The 27500-nt window shown below is 52.5% G+C and overlaps 1 protein-coding gene across 1 annotated transcript in view; it reads right to left on the bottom strand.

The window, feature by feature from the left end:
• Positions 1-2545: 2545 nt before the first annotated feature.
• The window catches only part of ANXA11 (annexin A11), a 38446-nt gene continuing 13491 nt past the window's right edge, over positions 2546-27500 (bottom strand). The window contains exons 2-15 of the mRNA XM_031682322.2: positions 17720-17785; positions 16631-16743; positions 15332-15718; positions 13941-14028; positions 13602-13696; positions 12752-12865; positions 10566-10656; positions 10097-10176; positions 9928-9984; positions 7823-7916; positions 5971-6066; positions 4919-4977; positions 4569-4691; positions 2546-3347 (exon numbers count right to left, since the gene is read on the bottom strand). Of these exons, the coding sequence (XP_031538182.1) occupies positions 3288-3347; positions 4569-4691; positions 4919-4977; positions 5971-6066; positions 7823-7916; positions 9928-9984; positions 10097-10176; positions 10566-10656; positions 12752-12865; positions 13602-13696; positions 13941-14028; positions 15332-15718; positions 16631-16743; positions 17720-17777 (1515 nt within the window). The 5' untranslated portion in view covers positions 17778-17785 and the 3' untranslated portion in view covers positions 2546-3287. The remainder of the gene's footprint in view (positions 3348-4568; positions 4692-4918; positions 4978-5970; positions 6067-7822; positions 7917-9927; positions 9985-10096; positions 10177-10565; positions 10657-12751; positions 12866-13601; positions 13697-13940; positions 14029-15331; positions 15719-16630; positions 16744-17719; positions 17786-27500) is intronic.

Genomic DNA, 27500 nt, shown 5'->3' on the forward strand with positions numbered 1-27500 from the left:
CAGAGAGCCTTCAGATTTGATGGGGTGACAATTTAGGCTGGTACCTGCCTGGGGAAATAATTTGGCTTGATTTGTTTCCATATCTGACTCCATTCCATATCAGCCAGGGTTGGAAGGAGCTGACAGCTGAAATAATAGGCCAAGTCCTAGGCCAGGACTATAGCTTCCTGCCAAAACAAAAGAATGGACATGCCACGGCCATGCAGCTGTTGGCTTGCCCAAGGGTACCTGCAAAGGTTCAACTTTCAGGTCCCTCTGCCAAAGTTGGGACTGGACTAGTCCCATCTCCCGTCACCTAACTGAATTCCAAACACCCTGCCACCTGCTCACCTGCCCTCGGTGTGAACATTTCTAGTCTCATAAGTTCTTTGTCTCAGCACAGGAGTACTTAGATCAGCATCAGAATATAAGCAAGCAGGTTACAGATGCATTTTCCTGGCCCCTTTGCCTGCTCAGAATCAGTGAGGGTGGGGTCCAGGGACCTGCATCTTTAATAAGTTCCTCAGATGATCCTGATGCACACTAGGGTTTGAGAACCCCCACTTCAGGACCATTCCCACATCCACAAAGTGAGGACTCCAAGGTTCCTTTCTTAGATTTTTCCACCTGAGACAAATGACTCATTACCTCACCCTAATTCTGGACCTGCCCCTAACATGCAGTATTCCTTCAGATGTCCCAGAGCTGCTGAAAATGGACTCAGGACAGAAATCACCTGGTGTCTCATCCTCTGGTTGCTATTCGGGAAGTGACACTGGATGTGTAGCGTGGACTGGCCTTGACGAACACCTCCAGGCAGCAGGAAAGACCCAGTGCAGTTCTCTGCCAGACAGATGACCTGTAAGGTCAATGTCTCCCTCATCTTTTTTTATCCCGAGCATCATCGTGTTAAAAAGCTTCCACTCACCTTAGAAGGTGGCAGCTGCCTTTCGCTGTCTCTGAAGAGATCTGTGAGGAGTCCACATCTTCCTCCAGCTCATCCTCACTATGGGTCCCCTGGGCATAACCAAGAGGGCAGCCAGAGGGACATAAAGTAGAGATTGAGGCCAAGATGAACACAGGTGGTCCCCAAGTGTGCAGACCAGAGGTTTCGAACTCAAAGGCCTATAATAGGGCCAAATAGGTAACATGCGCTGGGTATAATACCATAGGGAGTAGTGGGGCCTGTGGCAAAATGGATAGTACGTGTCTAAACAGGGTAGCTGCAAGTTGGCTCTGGCAGCAATTGCTGTGCAGGAATGCTGGGCCAATAGTGCTAGAATTTTTGGTTTTTCAAGAGAATCCATTATTTCAGATTTTTAAAAATATGACATCTCTCAATGCTTAAATGTTGACAACAAATTCAAACATCTAAAAAGACTCTTTGGGGACCAAAGTAAATATACATACAGGTTAGATGCTGCCGGCTGGACACCAGGTTGAAACCTCTGGTGCACACAATGGGACATAGTAATGTCACAGAACATTCAGTCACATTGCAGGAGGTTGATTCTAGGCCCTGGCATGGCTCAGGAGGCCACTAGGGTCAGCCTGAGCTCACAGTAAGTCGTGCAATACCACGCAGTCCATCCCACGAGGCAGTCCCACTGGGCACCCAAGGGCAAAGGGCCTGCCCTAGGTGGAGAGTGCCTCAGCCAAGCATGCTGGGCCTTGGTCAGGAGGCTCCAGGCATGGAAACTGAGGCAGGGCTGAAGTGATGAGCAGGGCCGGCCATCCATTCCAGGGCCCACATCAGCCTTCTCTGCTGGGCAAGGCAGGGAGGCAGGCCCGGCTAGTGTCCAGCTCATGGCTGCACCGGGCCTCTTGGGCCGCCCCCTCCCCTATGTCCAGAAGGCAGTGAGGAGTCAAGGTGGTGTCCCCAAGCAGATGTCTATTCTGTGGACAGGCCGCTCCCTGGGTCCCTGCTAGGGCCCGGCAGGCTGGGGCTCCCACCCGTCTCTGGATTCTCTCCTTTCTAAACTTTCAACATAAGAAATCAGAAAGGGAGTGGGGACCCCTGACCAGAAGCCAAGCTCTGGGCTTCTGGATATGACACAACAATTTCTGAAAACTCTGTCCCTTCTGGACTTGCTCTCCTACCACCACCAGCCAAGAAGCAAAGGGCCTGCCGTGGGCCACGGCCAAGAGCTCCCTTTCAGACAGAAGGGCCCCTGAGGGGAGGCACTGGTCTCGTGTCTCTTTGACCCTTGGCCGTAAGGGCGCCCCCAGGAGTCATGCACACCCCCCGCCTGTGTCCCTCCTTCAGGACCGGGGTGAAGGACCGCACTGTCCCTACTTGCCCTCAGTGGTTTCACCGCACCCACATCTGACCAAGATCCCCACACCTTTTGGGCCAGGAGCATGAATTTCAGGAACCTCCCTTTCTCATGTCCTTACAGTTCAGTCCCTGTGAATTATATACACGTAGGGCTTCCCAGCACAAGTTTCTGTTTGAAGTCATGTAAGTCTTCACTGGCTAGTAAGGCTGGAACCCCTGAGCTACAGGATACAATCATGGACCAGAAGAAAACATGCCTTGCACCAGGAAAACACTTCCAGAACGATCCAGAGCTGGCTGGCTTTAATTTAGAAACAGCTTTTGGCCATTGACATTCAGATTTAAGGCACATTCTCAATCACAAGAAGCCCTGTCACTGGCACACTGGCAGGGAGCTGGCTTTGTTCTTGTGGTTTTGCATGGAAGAAGAAACAGATGACTTTCTGGCCTTTTTTGTTTTTTTTTCCCTTTCTTTCTTTTCTAAAAAGGAATGAGTTTGGCAATAACAAAGCTCATGACACATTCTCGCCAGATGCGAAGATTACCCCTAAAGGTTTTCCCTTTTACTCCTCAGTGAAGACACGGCGCCCCCAACCCCCACCTCTCACGAGAACCGTGTATGCAACAGAGACATGGGTGCATTTGTCTGGCCATGACTATATAAAAAAATGAGCGCCTCCAAATAAACATACAAAATTACTCCACTAAGATGAAGCAAGAGTCTCGGCCACAAGCAAAGGGGCAGGATTGCATGAGTCAGGAAACAGAACGTCTACTTCAGCAGCAAGAGGCTGAGAGGGGTGTGGGGAGGCACCCTGAGAGTTCCCGCCCAGCTCCTTCAGCACAAGCGTGATATACGATACGGATCAGGAGGGCGGGCGGAGGGTGGGCCAAGGTGCTATAGACAGTCCGCACTGGGACACCTGGGGGCTGCTTTGTGGACTTATTAGAAACCGACGGACATTCTTTTAGCCTTTTCCTGGCATCGCTGTTGCCAGCAGGTGGACAGAAGTGACCCACCAGTCACCGTTCAGTCGTTGCCACCACAGATCTTCAGCAGAATCTTACGGTAATCCCCTGAAGTGTCTCCCTGGTCACAGAAACAAGTAAAACATCAGTTAAGAGAGGTGTGGCTGGCTTTGGCCTCCTGATTTTCTTCTGCTTCAGGCGCCCTTACAGAGGGGCGGCCCCATCCCAGGAAACCCCCCATCGGAGGCTCATACACTCGGCCTCGCCTGCGGCACACACCTTGGACAACACAGTTCAGCCTCCCCAGCTTTTCGTTTAAAAACAGAATACTAACTCACCCCAATGATCAAAGTCAGAATTTGAAGAACAAACACAAAAAACTTTCAAACATCCAAAAGCACCCCTCCCCAAGGCTAAGGGTGGCCTTGGCCCAGTGTATTTTTGTTGTACTAAGTTGAGATTATGCCAAAACCCAGTATTGTGCCCTGTGCAAGAAATGTAACCGACTGGGATGAGACCGTCCAGGGGAGGGAACTGCTATCCCCTGGCACCCGAGCTCACACTCATCTCCTCCATCTGGGCCCACTGCACCTACTTTAGAAGTATGGCCACACTTGGCTAGTTTCTAATCACATCCTTCCTTCATTTCCTTCCTCGAGGGCAAGGCCAATGGGTTCTTCCAGATGCCCACGGCCTGCTGACACACGCAAGATACTTTGTGAATAGTTACTAATTCTCTGCTACCAACAGCATCCTTTTTCTAGCCAAGAACCTTCTCTCAGGGACGCCCAATATCAAGCTTAGTGAGTCTGAAATCAGGACCTGGGCGTGGTGACTTCAATTTCAAGGTTCACGTGAGCTGAGAATTTTACTGTCAGGACCCCCCCCCCCAATCCCTGACAGGAATCTACTTTGCCAGACCGGCTCTCGCACACAGTGATGACAGAGGAGTAGCGTCTATGAGACCTTTACACGGTCACACAATGTGCTTCACGTGGACGGCCTCCTTCAAGATGCACAACACTTGAGTAATAATTGAGGTATTACTATCCTCATTTTAAGGATGATGGAACTGGAGTTTAGTGAGGTTCAGGGAAGCTGCTCTAGAGCACACAATGAGCAGGGAGAAAAGTCAGAACTGGACCCCAAGCCCTCCCTCTGAACTGCCTCCGCCTCAGCCGAGGGAGATGAGTGACTCAGTGGGGAGCCCGGGGAGCCAGGCTGCAGGCCTTCCAGGGTCGGGGACACGACTGACTCCTCCCTGACAGATGCAGAACCACAGGGAGGGAGGGCGAAGGGGGCAGCAGGAGCGGCCGGGGAGGCCCCGGAGGCCCCATCGTACCGTGATATCCTGGTACAGCGACTTCCCATACAGACGCTTATACTCTGCCCTGATGTCCAGGAGGTCGACCTCGCTGCGAGACACCATGATGCGAATCAGGGTCCGGTCCTTGGTTCCTGCTCCCTAAAGAAAGTCCGCCAAAGGCTGTGGGCTGTGGGCAACGGGACTCCTCACCGCCCACTTCCCCAACTGCCCTGGGCCATGGGCCCCTCCACACCAATGGGCCCTCTGTCCTCTGTCCTCTTGGCTGAAGGATGGCTCTCCTCATGCCCCCTTCCCTGAGCAAGGTACCAGTCACAGGTAGGGCTGAGACACCTCCCACCCAGACCTTGCACGTGGGGGTTACCTACCCTCATGGCCTTGTTGAGCCTTTCAGCAAAGAAGGCTGGGGTATTCTTGAGACATTTCACTGGAAAAGAGAAACACAGTGTAACTCAATCTGCAGAAAACCAAGTCTGGGGTGGGGGGTGGAGAGGACATGGAGCTCACAGCATCCTCTCAGGCCTGATGTCAATCAAACACACCACCACATGTAGCTTCCTCTTCCCCCATCTCCTCCAGGCTCAATTATCCAACGATCCTGCTCCAGCTCTTTGGAACAGAAACATGCAGAGCCTGGACACCAACCCAACCGCTTTCCTGGTAACCACTGTGCTGAAAGGGGCTGCGTAGGGAAGGAACATGGATGGTGATAAGGAACCATGTTGCTTCTCGGGCAGGAGTGGATGGGCTGGAGGTGGTGTGACCCTCATGGAGAAGGATGGCTGAGTGGAGTGAATGTCTCCTTGGGGTTCTCAGGCCATGATACCTACCATGGGCGATGAAGGGACATTGGTCCCATCCGGAAAAGCAAAGGAAAAGACAGGCAAATTGTGATGTTCCCAAGTGGGTATAAAGAAGGGCTAACCCCTCTCTGGGAGGTGGGGTGGAAGGACCTGGAGCCCTCCAGTCCCTGCTCCAGAGGGCAGGACACAGTCACTGCAGGAAGCGCACCAGCGTCCTGGGAGCTATGCCAGCTTCCTTAGCAATGGCCCGTTTTGCTGTGGCAAGTAAAAAAAATCTTTCCACGTGCTTCCATCACAAACATCTGACAACTGCCTGCAGGGATGTATTTTTAGCAGGATGTGAGTCATCTTCCTCCAGGAGAGCAGTTGGTTGCTCTCCCACGAGTGCCCACACTCAGCTCCCTCCCCTGGAGCTTTGCTTGAAATATAAACAAGACACCACTTCCAGGATGGCTGGGGGTACAACCACACAGTGATCCGGGAAACAGCCTGACTTCCCACCACGTAGGCAGCTGGATTTAGCAATCTTGGACCATCACTACTCTCTTCCTCAACCAGAGGATGGGTGAGCAGCCTGAAAACTTGCCGCCCCCGGTGGGCGGGCCCAGGACACCTACCCACGGCCAGCATGCCCTGCTCCAGATCCCCGGACATTTCCCGGCAGATGCTCTTCTCAATGTCACGACCCGTCATTCGCTGATACTCGTTGAAAACTAATGAGAAGACAGAGGGACTCATTATGGACTGAATTCTGCTCCCCACCCCCGACTCCTATGTTGAAATTCTAACCCCTAGTACTTCCAAATGTAACTGTACTTGGAGTTAAAGTTTTTAAAGAGGTAATTAAATTAAAATGAGGCCCTTAGCATGGGCCCGAATCCAATCTGACTGGAATATTTATAAGAAAAGGAGATGTGGACACACAGGGGACACCAGGGATGCAAACCCAGAGGAAAGACCACGTGAGGCCACGGCAAGGAGGTGGCCGTCTGCAAGCCAAGGAGAGAGGCCTCTGGAGAAACCAGGCCTGGCGACACTTTGATCTTGGACTTCCAGCCTCCAGAGCTGTGAGAAAGTAAACTTCTGTTGTTTCAGTCACCCGGTCTCTGGTATTTTATGAAGGCAGCCCAAGCTGACTCGTACAGGACACATGGTGAGGAGGCCTCCGCCTTCCAGGAGCCCACCTCTCCCGGCGGCCCCACTGACCACACCTGCCCAGCTCTCATCCCAGGCCAGTGCACCCGCCGCCCCCCCAGGTCTGCTCACTTGGTCCCCTGACCAGCACCACCCTCGCCAGACTGCTTACCAGTCGCACCTCAATCCCCTGTCCTGGAGTCCCCGACACCAACACTCCTCTCAAATCCCTCGCACTTCCAGTCACGCCAGCCATCATTCCACGTGCTGGGCTTTCTCAATCTGACTGCACGCTAATGCCCGTCCAGCGCCCCAGCTTACCCGAGGATGGGCCACCCCCGGGGAAGTGGGCTGTGGGTTCCGGGACAGGCAGGTGGCACCGTGGAGACCTGGGTCCTAACTCCATCCCTTTAAACCCCCCGTTCCCTAGCTGGGGTCTCAGTTTCAATTTGTGTTCTCCAAAGTGCTGTTATCTGCATATCAGTATTGTGATTTCCGCTATTTCTCTGTCCATCTTCATTATTTACTATTTTCTTCAGATCAGCTCCTCTTTTCTCCTGACTAATAATGTCTGAAACCTGGGGTTTGATGGGCCACATATATATTCCATGCTCATTAAAATAAACAGTGATTAAGGTGAACATGTGTTCACTCACTCTTCATTACAGTACAGCGTAGACATTAAAAAGTGTGCCCTGGAGGCCCTCAGTCTAAGTTCAAATCCCAGCTCCGTCCCGTTCCCAGCTGGGCGACCTAATTTCCCCAGCTGCCCTGCGCCTGCTCCTCATCTGTAAAGTGGGAGGATTTGGATTTACCACCTGGGACAGATGGTGCTTAATTTTTGTTTACTGCCCGTCTCCCCAAACAAGCAGGTGAACCCCATGAGAACAGAGATTCTGCAGTGCCGTCCCCTATACCTGCTCCACGACCTGGCACCAGGCAGGAGCTCAGTATGTATTTGTTGAAGGAATGGGTAAATAAGTGTTACTGAGTATTACTGTTATGTTTATTTTTTATGCCACACTTTGGAAACCATTGGATCAGGTGCTCTTGAAGGCTCCCTCAACTCTAATACATTCGCCACATTCTAGCGCGGAAAGACACCAGGAAGCTCGCATTTCCCTTACCTCCTCCCTAGCTTTCCCCCAGCATCTGATACTTGCAGAAACTCAGGAAACCCGCTGACAAGATCTTTTAAATCACCGCCAGGGGGCACTTTCAGGGAAGTGAAGGGCCCGTGCAGAGGGGAACTGCCAAGTGCTCCTGCAAGCTGTTTCCTCCCACACCTCGTCTGCCCTGATTACCTGGCTGCAGGGAGGCCCGGTTCTGCCTTACCTGCCACCAGGTGGGCCCGGCTCCGGGAGCACAGAATTGCATTGAACTTGGACTCATCTGTACCCAGGCGGTTCTCCCCGGCTGCATAGAGCTCCTAGAGAGACAGATGGGCAGACGGGCACACAAGTCAGGCCTCACCCCAGACACCAGGCCTGGGTCACCCACAAGAACCTGGCAGTCTCCAGGCCCTGCAGGCCCAGAGGAGAAGGGAAGGAGGGCAGGACCCCAACTGAGCTCCACTCACTGTGCAGAACTAGACATCACCCACACATCCTCCCACTGAGCCCAGAGAGCTGAGGCCCGCTAGGGCCCAGGACAGGCAAGGAACAGCTTTAACCCAACCAAGGGAGCAGTGGCACAGAGGAAAACGTGGGCCTGAGGCCCAGCTCTGCTACCAGCTTGTCACAGGCCTCCAGGCAGGCCACCGGCCTGAGCCTCTCTGAGCCTGTTTCCTCATCTCTAAAATGTGAAGTTTGGATTGCATTCAGGGTCCCAAACCTGAAAGCCCAAAGGGGCCAGCTGGGTAACTTAAATTTGGGAGTCAGGCCAGTTGTATGCCCAGAGGGTGGCGGGGCCCGTGGGGCCCGTGAGGAGGGGCAGCTACTTCTCAGCCGAGTCTGACAGAGGAGCCCAGGCTCACAGCCGCCAGATCCATTTCTCATGAGAAATCCAGGTATCTATGTGAAGTTTCTCAGTCTTTAAAAGCAGTTTCTCTATCTATACGAGGGAGGCATGAGACAATAAATATTATAATTGCTGGATCACAGTGATGGATGTGGATTTTATGTGAGAGGTGCTTGCATGATGCTTCTTGCATTTTTCAGTTAAATTTTTGAAAGTGTTCACCCAATATATTTGCCAATTTGCAACCCCTGCATCAGCTGGCTCCGAAGTGCCCTCCAGGCCTCAGGTAGCAGTTCTTGGATGTTAAGGCACTAATCCTTGAGGGCAGAAAGTGGCCATCAGGGGCTCAGAGTTCCCCCAGGCCAGGGTGAGCCTGAGCAGGTCCAGAACTGAAAAGGCAGAGCAGCAGGTCCAAGACCTGAAACCAAGGCAACCTCTGCCTCAGCTAGGAAACAGCCTGTACAGGGAACAGCAACAGGGAAACTCCCACTGGGGCAAGAGCCAGAGCCCAGGGCTTCAGGGGCGTCCAGCTCTGAGCCAAAGAAGGGGTGAGTGTCCCAAGTCCCAAGCCAGGGAGACGTTAAAGGAGGGGTCTGGGACCAGGGCAGAGGCAGGCACTGTCTGGGCACAGAGAATGAGCCAGGCATCTGGGCCCTTGTCCAGGCTCTGCCTCCAAGTTTCTCTGGACACAATGCTCAACCTTTCTGAACCTCAGTGTCCTCATCTGGAAAGCAAGTGGGCCAGGCCAGAAGAGTGGCTCTCTCCTAGCCCTCACAAGAGGGCACCTGTAGAAGTCCTCCTCAACCTGCCACATGACAGAGACGAGGAGCCCACTCCAAGTTCCTGGTGAATGCCATGCCTTGGAGCAGTGCAGGGGGAGACAGGTACGGCCAGCTCCATCCATCAGGAAGGCAGGGCTCTCTCCAGGTAGAACTGCTATGGCCTGAATTCATTAGTAGGAAACCCAAACTCCTCTAGAGAGGCGCTCTGGCAGCTGGACAGAGAGAGCAAACAGCAAGAGACTGCTCCCCCTTTTGTCTTCAGTTCACACCAGTTGGGGGCAAGGGCAGAATTCTAAGGCTGCACAAACCGTGACAGCTTGGTTTCTAGGCTCAAATCTTCAAAAGCTTAATAGGCGAGGAGTTCTGCCCCATTTGTGAACATAATGGTCTATGCAACCAGACACGGGGAAAGCACCAAGTCACGTGGACTGCCACATCCATAACTGATCTGCCATCTGGTGTAATATATATTATCCCACATGTTCCCACCTACAGGTGGGGAAACTGAAGACCAGAGAAGTGGGGGTGACCAGCTCAAAGTCACGCAGCTGATAAGCAGCAGAGCTGTGTGAAACTCACAGCATCTGGAATCCACTCCTTGTCTGTTGCTCTTTTCATCCCAGAACTTCTCCCATGTGATACAAAAAAGTGAGAGAAGCCCTCTGGCTCAGAAGCCAGGTGCGCGGCCACCACACTTACCTGGACATCTCTCTGGACAAGCGTCATGTCCACGTTTGTGCTTTCATCCCGGTTTCCCTGAAAGGAAGCAGGCTGTGTGGTCAAGTCTGCTCCCTGCAGTCATGCACCCCACCCTAACCCCGTTCCCTCTCTCCGCTGTGGGCCCCGAGCTCTGTCCGGGGAAAGGTACCTGAGAGAGAGAGATAAGCAGCCGCTGGAAGTGCCCTGACGTGTCGCTCCGGATGGCCTCCTCCAGGGTCTTTTTGAATTCTGAAAGGGAAACACGCTTGTATCCTGTGGCCCACGCCACCCACTGCACACAGTCAACAGTGGGCACTGGCACGAGGAGACAGGTGGCCCACAAGGCCCCCCAGGGACATACAACTGGCAACCCCGGAGGGGCTGTGACTTCCAGGCTGACCTGGTCTGCAGTCAGGCCTGGCCCCATCCTGGCCCAGGAGGCTCCCCCTTTGCTTACCCTGTCACCTGCTTGTGTGTAAACAGCAGGCAGGGCTGGGTCTTGGATAGAGGCCCATGGTGTTGGGGGTGGCAGATAAGGAGATAAGAAGGCCAGGAAGGGAGGCCCTGGGAGAGGGTGTGGCCAGGCCCTGAAAGCACAGGGATCAGCAGGGGGCAGAGGCCCCAGGGGCCAGCCTAACCTGTCTTGTAGGCTCTGTTCAGTTCCCGGATGTGCTCGTTGCTGCGGGAGGCGAGGATCTCAATCAGGCAGGCTTCATCGGTGCCCGCCCCCTGCGGAGCAGAGCGCACACCAAACCACAAGCTTGTTACAGCTCCCTCGCTGGCACCCGGGAAACAGAGCAGGTGCCGTGATTCTGCAGGGCGCCAAACCCAGCGACAGAGGCCACGGACACAGACCATGGTGCCCATGGTGCTGCTGCCACTGCCCGGGCCCGAGGCACGAAGGCTCCCCCTACAGTCCCAGGAAAGTAGCAGTAATGACAGCGACATGGTGATACGTAGAGATCACATGAAGGATCAACCCCATTCCACCCGCCAGGACACAGAATCAGAGAGCTGCAATGACTTGTCCAAGGCCACGCAGTAAGTGGTGGGGTTGAGAGGTGGACGCAGATCTGTTTCATTCCAAGCTCAGCCCATGAATGATATGCAAAACAACAGAGAAAATGGGTTTAAAGCAAGAGCAAGGACATGTGGGAAAACACAAGTCCTAGAGTGGACAGTGGAGCATCTGGAGACATCTAAGAAAAGGCAGCAACATCAAGGATGAAAGAGATGACGGCGTCAAGAACAGTGAGGAGGCGGAAGACAGGATCAGCAGCCTGGCTTCTATGTCAGTTTGAATCTTGGCTCTGTTGCTCATTAGCTGTGTGACCTTGGGCATGTTACTTAACCTCTCTGTGCCTCAGGTTCCTTGTGCATAAAACAGGAATGATACTGTAGGCAGATGCGGTAGAGGGTTCCCAGAGCAAGAGAACCAGGCATGGCTTCTTGACACAAAAGAAGTCATTTTTGGCTTAAGCTAATCTGGGATCCAGGCCTGGCCACAATGTTTGCCCATGAACAGCTCAGTAATGATGATCTTAAGGCAGGAGATGTAAAGACTCCCAATTCTCTCAATGGTAAAGACTATCCTGAAGCACTTCTCGAGCTGTTTTACACAGTTTAAACCCCCGCAGGGCCTCAACCACCAGATCAACTGGAACCTAAGGGATGACGATGTTGCCCTTTTCTGGCTCTTGTGACGTCAATCAACTAAAACTCGGATTCGGTACACTGCCCAAGCCCCTTCATGAATATACACATGCCCTTAGCTTAAAAATTCCCCAATTTTGCAGTTCGAGGAGACACTGCTTTGGGAAAGAACCCCTGTGTTCTCCTCTTTGCTGCAAGTAATAAATTCTTCCTTCTCCCACTCTTTGGCTTGCTTGTGTCTTTTGGCTCAACACTCACCAAGAGGTGAACTCAGTTTTGAGTAACACACTCTTGGGGGCAGGAAAAGTCACTGCATGTCAGGCCTCTGAGGAAGGTTAGGTTCCTTCTGGGGCACCTGTTCAGTTGACAAAGATTCCCTGTCTGTGGGAGCTGCCCTGCCCCGTCCACAGGACACCTGCTGTGGGTCCTGGGAGCCACGGGACTGCATGGAATGTGCAGGACCCTCCTTAGGTCATAACTGATTGGGTTCGGGGGAGAGTGAACCCAAACAAAGCCCACCAGAAACTGCCCTCTATTTGAAATCTGGACCAAGGGACAGCTGGTCTCCTCTGTGGCTGGATCTGATAGGTCCATGGAGAAGGGTCGACAGGGATGCTGTGCCAAGCAGACAAGGAAGGAGAAACACAGAAGTAGACGGAAGAATGAGGCACACACTCAAGAAGCAGCTGAGACGAGAGAGAAATCCTGCCTGGGGTTCGTCCCTCTCCAAGCTAGGCTGCTCATCTTCATCCTCACAACTAGTTCTCCACCTTTGTTCTGTATAAGTTCCTCAAGAGAGTTTCTGTTGTCTGCTAACTACAGTGTCCCAAAGAATGAGGTTGATATACCCACACCTCCTACCCATCTTCTTATCACTGCATCACTAGCTTCCTCTGCAACATCAGCTCCTGCTGTGTTTTTAAGGCAGAGAGACTAAGATGCTCCCTGATGATGAGTAATATGTCATTTGCCCCTTGGGGAAGCCACCAGATGTTCCCCTTTCTACAGCACTTGGACTCCAACCCAGAAGGGTCCAGGAGCCGTGCTGGCAACAGTAGCTAATGAGCGGGTTAAGACACACAACACGGTCCAGGCCTTTCCCCGGGCTGTACACACACACACACACACACAGGCGTGCATGCGTACACACGCACATATAGCACATACACACCTTGATGGCTTCTTTTATCTCATAAGCATCAAAGAGGATCGGCGTCTTCATCAGAGCCAAGATTGTCTTCTCAAAGTTTCCTGACAGTTCAGATTTCAGATCTTTGATCAAATCCTGATTGGACATTCAGACAAACAAAAAAAAAACTATTTTGAGACTCCACAGAAGATGACTAAGAGGGACAACACCCCAGATCCATAGACCAGCAGTATTGGCAGAAAAGCCAAATCTCAGGCCCCAGCCAGACTTGCAGAATCAGAGCCTGCTTTCGAACCAGATCCACACAGCACGTTAAAGTAGGCGAGGTACCGGGCCAGATCACAGGCCTATTCAATATGTACCCAGTATTACCTTTCTAAGATGCAAGGCCCCCAAAGTGCAAAATACACCCACCCCCACACTTGCTCAGTACTTAAAGCCCTTTCCTTCAAATCCCTTCTATCAGGTAAACCTAGGGTGGTCATGAAGAGGGCAGGGGTGGGCCGCCTGGGTTCCCAGCAGGGGAAACAGCCTGGGTAGGAGTCGGGTAACTCTCCCGTGGTCTCAGTGAGTCATAGCAGAGCCAGGCTGGAACCCAGATCTCTGGGCGCTTCTCATCAAACTTCAGTACCCCTCTCATCAAACCTCAGTACCCCGTGGACTCTGGGATTTCTCCCTCAGAGCATCCTTCACCTCTAGAAGATGCCATCAGCTGAGAGCCAGCAGGAGATGCCCTCATGTGCCTTACTGTCTGTCCAGGAGATCTAGGCCCACTCAGCCCCAAGGAAAAGCAGGAGTAGGGCCATGCTGGAGGATATGCTTTGATTCAGAAGGGACCAGGGCTCCCTGGACCCCCCACCCCAACACTCACCTTCCCATAAGCTGTCTTGAAGGACAGGAGGATCTGCTGCCGTTGCTTGTTGGAGCGACTCCCCAGGCAGTCAATGATGGCCTGCTCATCGGTCCCTGGAGGAAGGAGAGATGGGAGTAGGCAGGGCTGGGGCTCGTGGGGATGCTCTGCAGCTTCAGACTTTCCTGGCCTGGATCTTCCAATTCTCCCAGGCATCCCAACTGCACCCCACGTCCACCTTCTCTTCCTTGACCACTGGGGCCAGGCTGCCCCCACCCAGCGACACCAGCCCACAGAGCCACTGTGGAAGTGCCTGGGGAGTCAGGGTGGTTAGGACTTGTGCCACCCAGGGATGCTCACCAAAGCCCTTCATGGCCTTCCGCAGGACCTCAGCATCTCGCAGTGGGTCAAAGCCAGGAGCGTCTCTGATGGTGCCTCGGTTTCCAAACTGCTCAGACAGACAGAAAGATGCTGTATTCCCCAGAAGAGAGACTGCCCACCCCAGACTCTGGGAATGACCTTTCCTCTAAAAGTTGGGGTACTTGAAGAAGCCTGCAATCAAAAGCACAGGAGACTTCACATTGAGTCGGCCTAACATGACTGTTACCTGTCCTTGTGTCCTGGAACTGAAGCTTCTACCTGGCTCCCGCAGCTAGGAGCCCACTTAGAGCTGGTCCTCATGCTGAAAAATCTACCCTATGCCCGGGTCCTCCAGGCCTGGGCCTGGGTTCCTAATGAAGGGGAGGCCTTGGGAACAGGGGCTTGGCCTCTCCCCAAGGCCTCACCACCACGCACACATCGGGACTCCCCTAATGGGCCTGGTTAGTCCACCTTCACGCACATTAGAAAAAAGTGCTCCCCCCAGGATGCAAGCGTACAGCCTTCACGTGGTACACACAGCCTGACTGCCTCTTGGACTAGCTCTGCTTTCCTGGCACTGTTTTCTGCACTCTACGACCTGCCTGCCTGCCAGACTTCTTCCTGACGCTGAAAGCTACACTACGAGCAAACTTGATTTTTCCTGCCTAAACTGTCTCTTGGTGGATTATGTAGTACAAACTGGTTTTAACAGAGCTAAGGAGATAAGCTCCGAGAAAAGATAAGGGAGAAGGCAGAGAGGTATGATGCAGGGCAGGAGCAAAGTAATGTGTGGGTGTCGGGAAGGGGGGAGGGGACCCTATGCCTAAAATTAGTAGTTTACCACATACCACTAGCCCTGCGCTTGGCTGGTTTGGCCATGTAACCATGACAATGAATTCGAGGTTCTGCAAACATGAACTGCTCTCCAAAATGAGCCAAGAGCAACCCTGAAGGAACTGCCAACAATCTTCCCTTCCCAAAAAGCTGGTTTTAATAATCCTCTGCTGGCAGTACGGGAGGACACATCCAGGGGATTGAAGACTTAAAAGCCATCGGGCTTAGGCCTTGAGACCAGTTCTTACAAAACACAGACCCCAGGCAGTAAATAACACAAGAGGGATGAAGAGCACCCAGGGCGTTCAGACCCAGCTCGCAGAGGGACAACCTAACCAAGCTGGGGGACAGGAGGCTCCCTAGGCCTCAGGAATACACTTGGGGGATGGGGAGTCTGTGAGAAAGTGACACTCTGAAAACTACAAGTTAGAGGTGGAGGACTGAGCCTGACGCCAGCCCCGCATCCCCCCCAGCCTTGCTGCCAGAGGACCCTGGGCCACGTGTCTCAGGCCTTTGGGGCCAGAAGGGACAGAGAGTAGCACAGGGCTGGCACTCACCTGAGCTGGGGGCACAGCAGGGGTGACGTTCCCAGACCCCGAGTATCCTGGGTAGCTTGGCACTGGCTGCTGCCCAGGAGGTGGCACTGGCGACTGCCCAGGGTAGGTCATGGGCGGCTGTCCAGGGTAAGCCCCTGGGGGCTGCTGCCCAGGGGGTGGCATGGGCTGGCCTGGCATGGGGGCCCCAGGGTATGGCGGATATGAAGGCATCCCAGAGGGTGGGTTTCCTCCAGGGGGTGGGTACATTCCATAAGGAGGAACGGGCTGCTGGGCAGAAGGGGGCTGCCCAAACCCCCCCGGGGGGACCGGAGGGTAACCGCCCCCAGGGGCACCTGGGTACAGGTTTGGCACGTTGGCTCCTCCAAACGTCCCGGACATGTTGGCCGCCTGAAAGTCCACAAAGCAAAGCCTTAGATGAACAGCCCTGAGGGGCCAGCCGTGTTCCATCCATCTGCCCCTCCCGCCCTGAGCCTACAGTGACCACCCAGGAGCCACACTCAGCTCAAGCTGAGTCCAAGCACCATCCATCCGCTTCTCAGCAAGGCCCACCTTGACCACCCAACCTAAAACCCTTGTCCCACATGCCCTGCACCTGCACCAATGCCCCCTTTTCCTGGCCCTGTGCCCAAAGTACCCACACTTGCTCTGCCACCACACGGTTTCTTTATGCTACTGTCTGTCTCTTCCCTGAGAATGATAAGCACTCCGGGGCTGGGATTTTGCTATCCCTAGTGCCTACAACAGGCCTGGCACAAATTAGAATATGTATTGGTTGTGCTGTTTACATTGAGCAGACATTTGTTTTGAGATTATAAAATACACTACGTCTGCCCGTGCTACCAGGCACCTGCTCCCAAGCCCAACCAGAGTAGTTATCCACACGTACAAACACGCACTTGCACGTGGCCACTCGTACAGGGCACCTGCACGCACACACACACCTGCACACCCTCACCCCTCTCCCATCCTATACTGGGCTCATACAGAAGGTGCTTGATGCATATTCCATGAAGGCACCACCCCTACCCAATCCCCCAGAGCTGAAAGGGAAGACCATACAGCCCAGTGCATCCCCCGCCCCTCATTTTACAGATGGGAAAATCAAAACACGGAGAGGGACAGTGAGCCGGTGAGAGCCCTGATGAAAACCCTTATGGTCTAAGACGCAGCTCAACACGCTTGTCGCCCACAGGTACACACACACACACACACACACACACACACCTGACACCAGCAGCCTTTGTCCCTCTGGCCATGCTGGTGGCCCCTGGGGCAGCCCAGCAGGAAGGCCGAACTCACCAGTCCTGAGAGGTAGTCCTGGTTGAACTGCCCCGTGTAGTTGGCCACATTATCCAGCCCGATGGGGGGCACGTTGGGCGGCGGGTAGGCAGCACCTCCCCAGGCACCGCCACCTGAAAGCAATACCAAACCTATCAGACCCCGGTGGCCCCCAACAGGAAAAGGCAGAGACATCCAGCTCCCAGGTGGTCAGGAGGGGAGGCCAAGCAGAGCCTCGGACAGCTGTAGACCACACGGAAAACACAAGAGAAACGGCAAGAGAGTCTAACCCAACCCCGCTGCTGGAAGAGGAGAGGGAACCTTCCTGGACTTCAAGGGAGGAAGACAGGGTTCAGCAAACACTCCCAAGACCCTCTGCGGGGTATCGAGCATTGAGAAGACTCTGAGGGCCTTGGGTTTAGCTTTTCAGCTCCAGGATCTGGGACGCTTGGGACAGAGCCTTCCTGGAATCACCCGCCTGCTCCCTCTTGCTGCTCAGGTGCTGACAGAGATGGCAGTGGCAGGACATGTATGCCTGACCCACTGGCATAGCCTCCCTGCTATTGGCCCACAGCTTCTGGCAGCTGCAGTGGTAACATGTGCCCCTTAGTGAGTGACTGCCTCTACTTTCCCTCTGCAGGGGGGTCCCTGATGTGGAGAAACCATGCACCTTGAGCCCAGGGCAGGAGAAGTGACAAGGGGCAAACGTCACCCAACAGTGCTCCAGAGGACACTGTGCCAGAGTCTTTACCTGGCTATCCCGTTCTTCTCTGGGCCAGTCCAGAGAAGGAGAGATGCTTGAAGCCATTTGTAAAGGAGAAAACTGGGTCTCAGAGAACAGAAGGCATTTGTCCGTTGCTATCAGCTAATAAGACAAGAGACCAGGGCCTGGCCTAGTCCGGGCTTTTCAGAAGTGGCTTCAGACTCGGGCCTTGCCTGGCCCCAGGGTCCACGCTCTTCCCTGGCCCCTCCCCAACCCGGCTGCACTACGGAGTGACGATGGGAGCAAAGAAATGACTGGAAAGCACTATTACTCTTCCCCTCTCCACGGCTGGACGAGGAGCACAGAGGGCACCGCCTCCACCCCGACACCAGCCCAGCCTCACTTACCTGGTGCAGCTGGAGGGTAGCCGCCTGCGGGCGGAGGATAGCCTGGTGGGTAGCTCATGGTTAGGTCTGAAAGGGAAGAGGAAAGCACGCTCAGGCTCTGCCGGGGGCTCCCGCCAGCCTTGCCTAAGGACGAGACGCCCACAACCTGCCCCGGAGAAGCTGCATCAGGCCTGACCCGTGGCAAGCAACCCAGCTCACCCTCTGTCTGCTAGGCCCCCACCAGAAACAGCAAGCAGGGCAGGCCCAGGCCCCACCACCAGAGGATTCAGCACCCACGTGCCTGTGGGTTTCCTTGAAACTCCTTTCATCCAAGCTCTGCTCCCATCTCAGCTGACAAGGGATGCTGCGTGTGTGGAGCTGTTCTCCCACTGCAGAGGTGAGAGCGCACTGCCTCATCCTCAGGGGTCCAGGTCTATTTGCCTTTCTCTTCTTTATCACCATCCAGGCAGCTACAGGGGGAGCCAGAGCCCCTGCCTCCCTATGCCCAACCCACAGACCCCAAGCTATCCACAGTGGCCTCCAAATCGGCTCTGCCTCAAGCTACACTTTTCGTTCTCCAACCTTCGGTTCATCAAGCAAGGGAACCAGGTATGGAATCATCGTTCCTAGGAACGAGAAGAGACCTCAGGAGGGCTCATCTGATTCAGGACCTGGAAGCACGGCCAGTGAGGCAGTACCACCCTGTCTCTACAGATGAGGCAGATGGAGCTCAGAAACGCTAAGCGGCTTGCAAATCACTAGTGAGGGAAGGAGAAAGGTGTGGAACCTAGGGCTCTTTCCTGTTGGTGGTGGTGGGACATCCACTCTCACCAAGTCCTTCCGTATGCAGATCCCTCTGCCATGACCCATGCCAATTAAACTGCCCAGGAGGGACACAAATCTGCCGTGACACCACACACTCGGAGACGGCCACACAACCTGCCTGCTCCTGCTGATAAGCAGCGGCTGCTGCAGTTTGAGAGGCGTCCGACAGCAGGTGAGAGTGCGGAAACCGAGGGCTGGCCCCTTAAGTGCACCTGCTGACCCCAGGTGAGCTGTTCCTCCTTGCACACAGGGCCCCCAGCTAGCTTTCAAACTGCAGTGTGTATCAGAACCACCTGGAAGGCTTCTTAAACACACTGCCGGGCTCCACCTGCAGGTTTGGAGCCAGTAGAACCAGAATTTGCCTTTCTAACTATTTCCCAAGTGCTACTGCTGGTCCGGGGACCCCCCTACTTTGAGAAACACCAGATGCCGGGATCCACCTACACGATTCTGGTTGCCCTTCACAGCTAGGCCGGAGACCTGGGCATGCTGTTTTCAAGGAAGCAGAAGGGCTTCCTTAAGGTGCCACGGGTCCCCACAGGGTGGGCCTGGTTCTCAGCCTTATGGGCATGATAATTTCTTTGGGTTGGTGTGTCCAGAGGTGACTGTAGGCAAACCAGTGGGAGGCCTGACAATGGCCTAGTGACCTTGGAGAGAGCTAGAACCGGCTACCTGCGGTATGGGTCAAAGACCCTTTCCTGTTCCTGCTGTGGTGTGGTGACTGAGGTCCCCAGTGGTGCTGCCCTCAGTCTGACCCATCTGCCGCAGCCCTCAGAACTCAATGGTGAGGAGATACCCCGGGGATTTGAATGGTGGATGGACTAGGAACCCTCCAATGGGGGAAAGAGGAACCGCCCATTGGGAAAAATGATAAGCTGTAGTTGTGTTCCTGACACAGCTCTCTCTGACTACCTCCCAGAGGAATGAGCCCAAAGGCCCCTTCCAAAGTCAGACGGGAAAAAGTCCAAAACAAACAACAAAAAAAGCTGGACACTACCTTGTTCCATACATCAAAATGAACCTCAGCCAGACCAAAGATTTAAACTTAAGAAGCGACCCCGAAGCCCAAAGGCATAAAATTAAATCACTGCATAAGAAACAGACAAGGAAAACAACACAAAGACAAGAGAAATGAAAAATTGAGGGGAAGTGTTTTACGATAAGAAAAAGACCAACAACCATCAAAGAAACTCAAATGACGCAAATAATTACTGAAAGGAACTACAGATATTCACCCTCACAAATACGCTGAGAATTGATAACTAAAAATATAGAGATGCTGAAATTAAAAATGACACTCCTTGACCCAGAAACTCTTCTTCTGGAAACCTATTTTCCAGACACACTTACACCTGTGTGAAATAATTCATGGATTTGGATCTCGCTGCAGCATTTGTTACAACAACAAGGTACCCCTAAATATCCACCTACAAGATGCTGGATGAATGAATCACAACAGATCTGTACAAGGGACACTCTGTAGTTATTTTAGAATTAGCCGGCTCTGTCTGTGGGCATTTGAAATGATCACCATTATTAATCAAGATGTAATACTGTGTGTAGGCTAAGCTAACTTCTTTGAAAATGTACAAACATAGTGCTGTGTACACACGCACACCCCATCCCTGGAATGATAAACAAGAAACTGGGTGACACTGGTTGCCTCTGGAGGGGAAAACTGGAATAGAAATGAAGCTCACTGTTCATATTTGCACTTCTTGCCACATGCACGTATGCCTATTTGAAACAACAACTTCTAAAAAGGCCCAATTCAGGTGGGGATTTCTGAGCTCATTGGAGGCCACGGCTGTTCTTCCAAGATCTGAGTAACTCACACAGGGCCCATTCAGTGCAATGCAGCACAGCTCTGAGCCCGGGGTTAGTGTTATATAAATAGACCTCGGGACTTGGACCTGGAGGGCCTGCTAGTGTTCCCCGCCCGGGGCAGGACCGCAGGCCAGCCTCAGCCGGCTCTCAGGAGGGTGGTGCTCACTCCTGGGGGCCCCGGCTAGAGTCCAGATCTGTCCCAACAATGAGCTCTGCCCTCAAGTGTCCCACAGCTTGGGTCTAATCCAGCACCAAGGAACAGTACTTCACCCCTGGGCCCTGCCCGCCCCCCAAGAGACCACCTCTAGTCTTCCCCTCTTCCAAAAGAACTGTCTCATTTGTTTCCCCACCATTCCTGCCTGAAATAGTTTCGAGTCTATGAACAACTCCTTTCTCTTTCTCTGAGCTCTCCTCAGAACCAAAGGCCCCACGTGTGGTCCGGAGAGCCCAGGGCAGCAGCTCCCCACCCTCCTGCCCGATCGGTAACACCCAGGTGTTCTGGACAATGGAGACAGGATGCTGATTCCTGTTAAATCTCTCCCTTCCATTCTGCCCATCGCTCCAGTGTACTGAGATCTCCTGTGATCCTGACCGACACCGAGCATCTCAGCACCCTCTCTCAGTTTTGCTTCATATCCACTGATTGGGAAAGCATGGCATTTGTGTTCTTCCAAGTGAGTGACACAGAAAGGACCCTCCTGAACTGTCACTGCCGACCACTCCCAGCCTGACATCAGCCCACCTAACCAGTTGAGTGTACAGACACTCAACCAGCTACCCAGCCACCTAACTACCACAGCCCAACACCCACTTCCTCATCTTGTTGGCAACACTATAGACGGCCTCCATCAAAGGAGGATTCTAACACATCCCCTGTGCCAGGTGCCTGCCAGGTGCCCTCCAGGTCTAATAACCCACAGGAGAAAAGCAAAAGCTGCCAGAGGGCCTGGGGCGACCTTTGGGGGAGCCACCCTGGCTCCCAGTGCCCAGCTGGCCCCTTCCCAATGATGGCACGTCCCAGGATGTGCAGGGGTCAGCACACAACTCTGACTCCCAACATTTACAGTCTTACCCGCTCTTCTGAGAATTAAGAAATCTGCTCATGGCCTTGTCTTTGGTAACTTTGGCCTCCACTGTTTCTGGCCCCCACCAGAGCTCGCTGTCCTTGGTGAAGTCGGCCCAGCACCTGGGGCTGCCATATCCTGGCTCAGAGGGAAGCTTGGGCAGGGCTTCCGGGGCCCCTCCTAGGCTGTCCAGCCCTCACTCTCCATGACAGAAGGGGACACACTGAGTTACAGTCCTGTAGATCTGCTTTCCCTGCGGCATCTATGAATATCACACCTTCTGTGCTGACCCACGCCTCCCTCCAACTTCTGCCCTTCAACAGAATACAGGTGCCTGGGTAGGAATGCTTCACACATGATTCCAACAGGCTGGGCACATCCCCATTCTGTGCTGGCTCTTGTCACAGCACTCTGTCTTGGGGACTCACTGGAGACGGTCTCCTCATGCAGCAGGCAGCTGGCCTCTTTGGGGATTGTTCCAGCTCCTAGAAACCAACCTCCAGAGAACTTGGGCCTCTGGGCCTGCCTCTCCTGCGGCAGGCTGCAGCACAAACACCACCCTTCCTTCCTCCCTGGAACCATCTACCTGCAGCCGTGCGCCTGGTTTCATCCAGCTGTGGCCTGCTCTGGCTAAACTGGTGCTTCTCAAACTTCAGTCTTCAAAACAATGATGGGCTTGTTAAAACCCAGATTGTTGGATCCTTCCCCCAGTCTCTGCATCCAGAGGTTTGGGACAGGCCCCCAAACGTGCATTTCCAACACGCTTCCAAGTGATGTTGCTGCATCTTGACTCTGGACCACACTTTCTGTAGCACTGCTTCATTGTGCTTGAAAATCACATGGACAGCTGGCTAAACACGCCTTGGCCTTGGCCCCTATCATTCTGGGCCCTTCAATCTGGGATGGGCCTAGGAATCTGAAATATAAACAAGCACCCCATCCCATCTCCGGTGATTCGGATATAACTGATTCTGTGTTCTCCATGCTAGGAAACACTCTTTCCGTTAAGGTACTTGGACACTTTCTAGCTTATTCTATGTAGTCTTTATTCCTAGCAGTATGCTCTGAGGACAAGCAAGACCTGGGCATCCCAGGATCTCATCAGACCAAGCCTCAGTTTGCTAGGTGAATATTGAAAACACATGGCAGATACATAAGGGGCTTCTCAGGGAACTGTAAAATGGCCTGTTCCTAAAGCTGTGTACATGTACACAAGGATACCATTAAATTTCAAGGGCTCCAAAAGGGCCCTAACCAAAGTCCCCAAACACAGGAATCTAGAAATGCTGTGTTAGGGAGAAGAGACGAAATCACCCAGAGCACGAGGCACCTCACTGCGCACACCCAGCCACCCCCCACCCCACATGGGGAGTCTTGTCGTTTTCCCACCCCAACAATGGGAGATGGAGATATGGGCTGGGCTATGCACTGTGCACATCTTCTGGTGTCTTGTCTGACTTCCAGGGACACAGAAGAAAAAGGAAGGATGGTGGCAGGGCCATGCCTAGCACAAGGATACAACAGTTCCTGCCCACAAGGCCAGGTGGGGACCGAGCTTGCAGCAGGCTAATGCTGGGAGGAGGCAGAGGCCTGAAAGTATCTCCCTGGGCCAGAAGCCACACGGCTTTGAGATCTCCCCTCAGTGGCTGGCAGCAAGCCAAGCAGGCCTGGACTAGAGTGGATGTTTTTGTGGGATGACCCCTCCACTGGCCTTCCCTGCCTGGGGGCTAGAGTATTAATTTTTAAATATTAAATCCTCAATCTGTTTCTATGCAAAGATTTAAATACAGAGTTAAACCATGCAGCTCAAATGATGCCTGCTGATTTTTTAAAAATAAAAGGAAGAGAAGACAAGCCACAGAATGGGAGAAAATGTTTAAAAAGAAATATCTGATAAAAGATTGTTATCCAAAATATAGAAAGAATTCTTAAAAACTCAACGATAAGAAAACAACTCAATTAAAAAATGGGGAAAAGACCAGAACAGATATCTGGCCAAAGATACACAGATGGCAAACAAGCATATGAAAAGACGGCAACATCCATAGGGAACTGCAAATTAAAATAACAATAAAACACTGCTACACATCTATTAGAATGGCCAAAATCCAAAGCTTGATGGCACCAAATGTGGGTGAAAATGTGGAGCAACAGGAACTCTGATTCACTGCTGGTGGAAAGGCAAAATGGAACAGCCACTTTGGAAGACAGTCTGGCTGTTTCGTACAAAGTAAACATACTTAACTCTCAGCGTATGATCCAGCAATAATGCTCCCTGGTATTTACGCACAGGTGCTGAAAACACATGCACACAAAACCCTGTACAGGGATGTTTACAGCAGTTTTCCTCATAACTGCCAAAACCTGGAAGCAACCAAGAGGTCCTTCAGTAGGTGAACGGATCCATAAACTATGGTATATCCAGACCATGGAATATAATTCAGCAGTAAAAGAAACGAGCTACCGAGCCATGAGAAGACACGGCAGAAACGTAAACGCACATGACTAAGTGAAAGAAGCCAGTGTGACAAGGCTATGCACTGCACGATTCAAACCATATGACATTCTGGAAGGGGTAAAACTATGGAGAAGTCAAAAATCACTGACTACTAGGAGTTAGGGGAGGAAGGAACAAGTAGGCAGAGCATAAGGATTTTTAAGGCAGTGAAGCTATTCTGTGTGACACTAAAGTGGTGGATGTATTAGTTAAAACCCATAGAACGTCCAACACCAAGAGTGAACCCTAATGTAAACTATGAACTTTGGGCGGTAACGATGTGTCAGTCTAGGCTCATCAGCTCTAACTCTGAGGCAGGGTGTGGACAGTGGGGTGGGCGGTGCATGCGAGGGGGTGGGGGTAGATGGGAAACCTGCACTTTCCACTCAATTGTGCTGTGAACCCAAAACTGCTCTAAAAAGTAAATTACATTTAAAAGTAAAAAATAAAAGGAATACAAGCACATTGTAGGGAAATTCAAATGGAACAGAGAGACAAAGTGAAAAGCAAAATTCACTCTCCCCTCTAACCCCCTACCCAAAGGTCACTACTGAGCAGTTTCCAAAGTATAATTTAAGACCAAATAAATAAATAACACACATACATAAACGTATATGCATATACATATATACACACATATATGTACACATAGTTTATGTATATTCATACACATGTACAATTTTCTTTTAAAAATGAGAGAAATTTGTTTCCTTATCTGTAAACCCTTTTTTATTTTTTTGATGGAATACTGGGGCTTGAACTCAGGACCTCAGGCATGCTAAGCATGTGCTCTACCACTGAGCTATACCCTCCTCCCCTTATCTGCAAACTCTCCTCGCTCCAGAGCAAAGCTAGGTTTGGGCAGGCTCAGGTGTAATTAATCATCCACATCCCTACCTGGCCTACCTCCAGTACCCGCCTGTCGGGGAGATGAAGAGGTTAGCCAGCCCTCAGCTGGCCTGAGCCGCTCCTGACTTCCATAGGCTGCCCATACTGCTGGAAGGCAGAGATCCAGAGCAGGGAGCAAATGGGGCCCCAAGCAAGACAGAAAGGTCAATTTAAGGTAGTTCAGTTCCAAGAATCCTACACAGAGAAGGATCCCAACCAGGAGCTGGGCCCTCACCTACCCAGATGTCGGGTGTGAGAGGGGGCTTCACTTTTAGGGTCTCTTCCTTCTTGGATTTTAGGACTCCTAGGGGTTCCTCTCTTTGGGTTTTCACCCCAAGCCTAGGTTTACAGACTTCCAAAATGTCTACATCAGAAGGGAACTTGAAGATTATCTAGCTTCCAACCACCTCGTTTTCATAACTAAAATACGCCAGGGACACAGCTTACTCAAGTCACAAACACACGGGGAGAGGGTCCGTGGTGGAACTCAGCCTGCTGAGAGCAGAGCCTGCCAGCCTTCCCCTAACACGGCCACGCTGCAAAACCTGTGACAATTTCAACCTGGACTGGTCCCAGCTGGGCCTGCCAGGAGTGACCCACTTTATGACCTCTCCTCCAGGAGCAGCAGGAAGACAGTGCAGTAACAGCTTTAAACTGGGGTTGGCCAAAGCCATTCTTCATTGCCGGGAGGTTCCAGAAACCATAAGGTGCCTAGACTCACACTGCGCCCCTCTCCCCACACCTACAGGGATGAGAGGAGCCAAGCCTGGCCCAGCCCAAGCTCTGCCATACACAGTCATTCAGTCTTCCTCAGGTCTAAGCTGGACCCCTATTTCCAGCTCAGCCCCGCCAAGCAGAAACAGGCAGTGTCGCTCAGTGCTTCCTGAACTGTGTTCTCTGGCACCAGCTTACATTTTATGAGTTGAGAATTTACCAGGTACCCAGTTTAAAAAAAAGAGCGAGTGAGAGAGATCAGTTGTCCAAAAATCTGGAAAATGCTGCCTCCCACCTTCTCCTTCCAGGAAAGTGCCAATTCTTGATATTGTAATAAAGGCTCTGAGAAGTCCTGTAACAAAGCAGCCTGCTTAACTTTATCCCCAAATTTCCCAAACTTATTAGGCAATAATCATAATAGTTAACATATATCAAATACTTATTATGTACTAGGCACTGTGTTAAGTGCTCTACATGGAAGTTAACTTTATAACAACTCCATAAGACAGATTCTAAGATTATGATTCCCATATTAGAGATAAGAAAACCAAGATATGGAGAGATTATACAATTTACCTAAGGTTACATCTAGGAGATAACTGAGCCAGGTTTCAAACCCAGGCAGTCAGGCCCCAAAGCTCAGGACTTTCACCCCTGGCCCCAGAAACTAGTATTTCAAAGACTCTGAAAGCACTGGTTGATGGAACAGCATGGAATGAGGAAGCAGGACACCTGGTTTCAGCATGATTCCCAGGTACTTCATTCAAGGCAGTCCAGGGCAGTAAAGAATGTGAATTCTGAGGCTGGGCGGCCCAGGTTCAAATCCCAGGTCCGCTCTCTACTAGATGTGTGATCTTGGGCAGGTTATTTAACCTTTCTGGGCCTATTTTCCACATCTGTAAAACACAGACAGCAAGAGTTTAATATCAAATGTGTTCTCATTATACCATTTAACCTCTCACTGTATATCAGTTTCCCCAATATAAAACAGCAAACAGGATTAGAGGGCCCCAGAGGACCCTGGGCCATTTGATAATACTAAAGATAAGAAATGTGGGGGCAGGGAAGGGACGGGGTGAGGAGTGGGGGTCAGAACAGAGGACAGGAGAGGAGGGGGCAGTGAGGTGAAGTCAGCAGGTTTCTTCTCCCACACCAAGCCCAGCCCTACAGCAGCAGCAGCAGCAGCAGCAGCAGCAGCAGCAGGCCCTGGGTGGGAATGGCTGTGTTGGATTTTCCAATCTTCCCAAGGGGAAACTACCAACAGGAAATTGGCAATGTATTCCTGGTGCCCAGGGGCCTGGTCCAAGCCCCAGGAAAAAGGGATGGTGGGATCCAGATGGAGGAGGAAGCACCTTTGAAAAGGCCTTTGGAGGAGAAACCTGCCTGGCACGCAGCTCCGGCCCTGCTGGCCCCCTGAAACTTGCTGGCACTACGTCCACTCTGGGCCCAGCCCTGACTGAAGCCATTTTCTCTGCTCTCAGCTGCCTTTCCAGACCAGGTCCTGGGGAATGAGAAGAGAAAGGAGCCCTTTCCCGGGAAGGGACCTGCAAGCAGGCACAGAGACTCACACAGGAGGTCTCCCTACCAAGCCCTCCACAGCCCCGCTCTGGCAAACCAGGGTCACTGCAGTTCGTGGGGAGAGTCCCGTCTGACACCTGCCCACACCAAGTGGGCTTCCGGAAGAACCAACACTTAGTCCGATGCCAACCCCAAATCCGGATTTCTGAGGAGTGGAAAGTGGCCACAGAGGAGGCTGGTGAACCCAGGTATGTCAACATCTAGCTGACAACCCAGGCCTGGGATGTGACAGGGGCTCAGGCTGCAGTCCTTGGAGTCACCAAGGTTCTTGTGACAGATGTAGTGACAGAACCCCCCCCCCACCTAAGTCCAAGGGGCGGCCAGGAGCTAAGGAAACACCCCCCTCCGCCCAAAGGGGAACTGCAGCCTGGGGAGGTCAGGCTGGGGAGGCAGGTCTGTGTCTGTCAGT

Source organism: Vicugna pacos, chromosome 11 (assembly GCF_048564905.1).
Source record: "Vicugna pacos chromosome 11, VicPac4, whole genome shotgun sequence".
In the NCBI taxonomy this organism is placed as follows: domain Eukaryota; kingdom Metazoa; phylum Chordata; class Mammalia; order Artiodactyla; family Camelidae; genus Vicugna; species Vicugna pacos.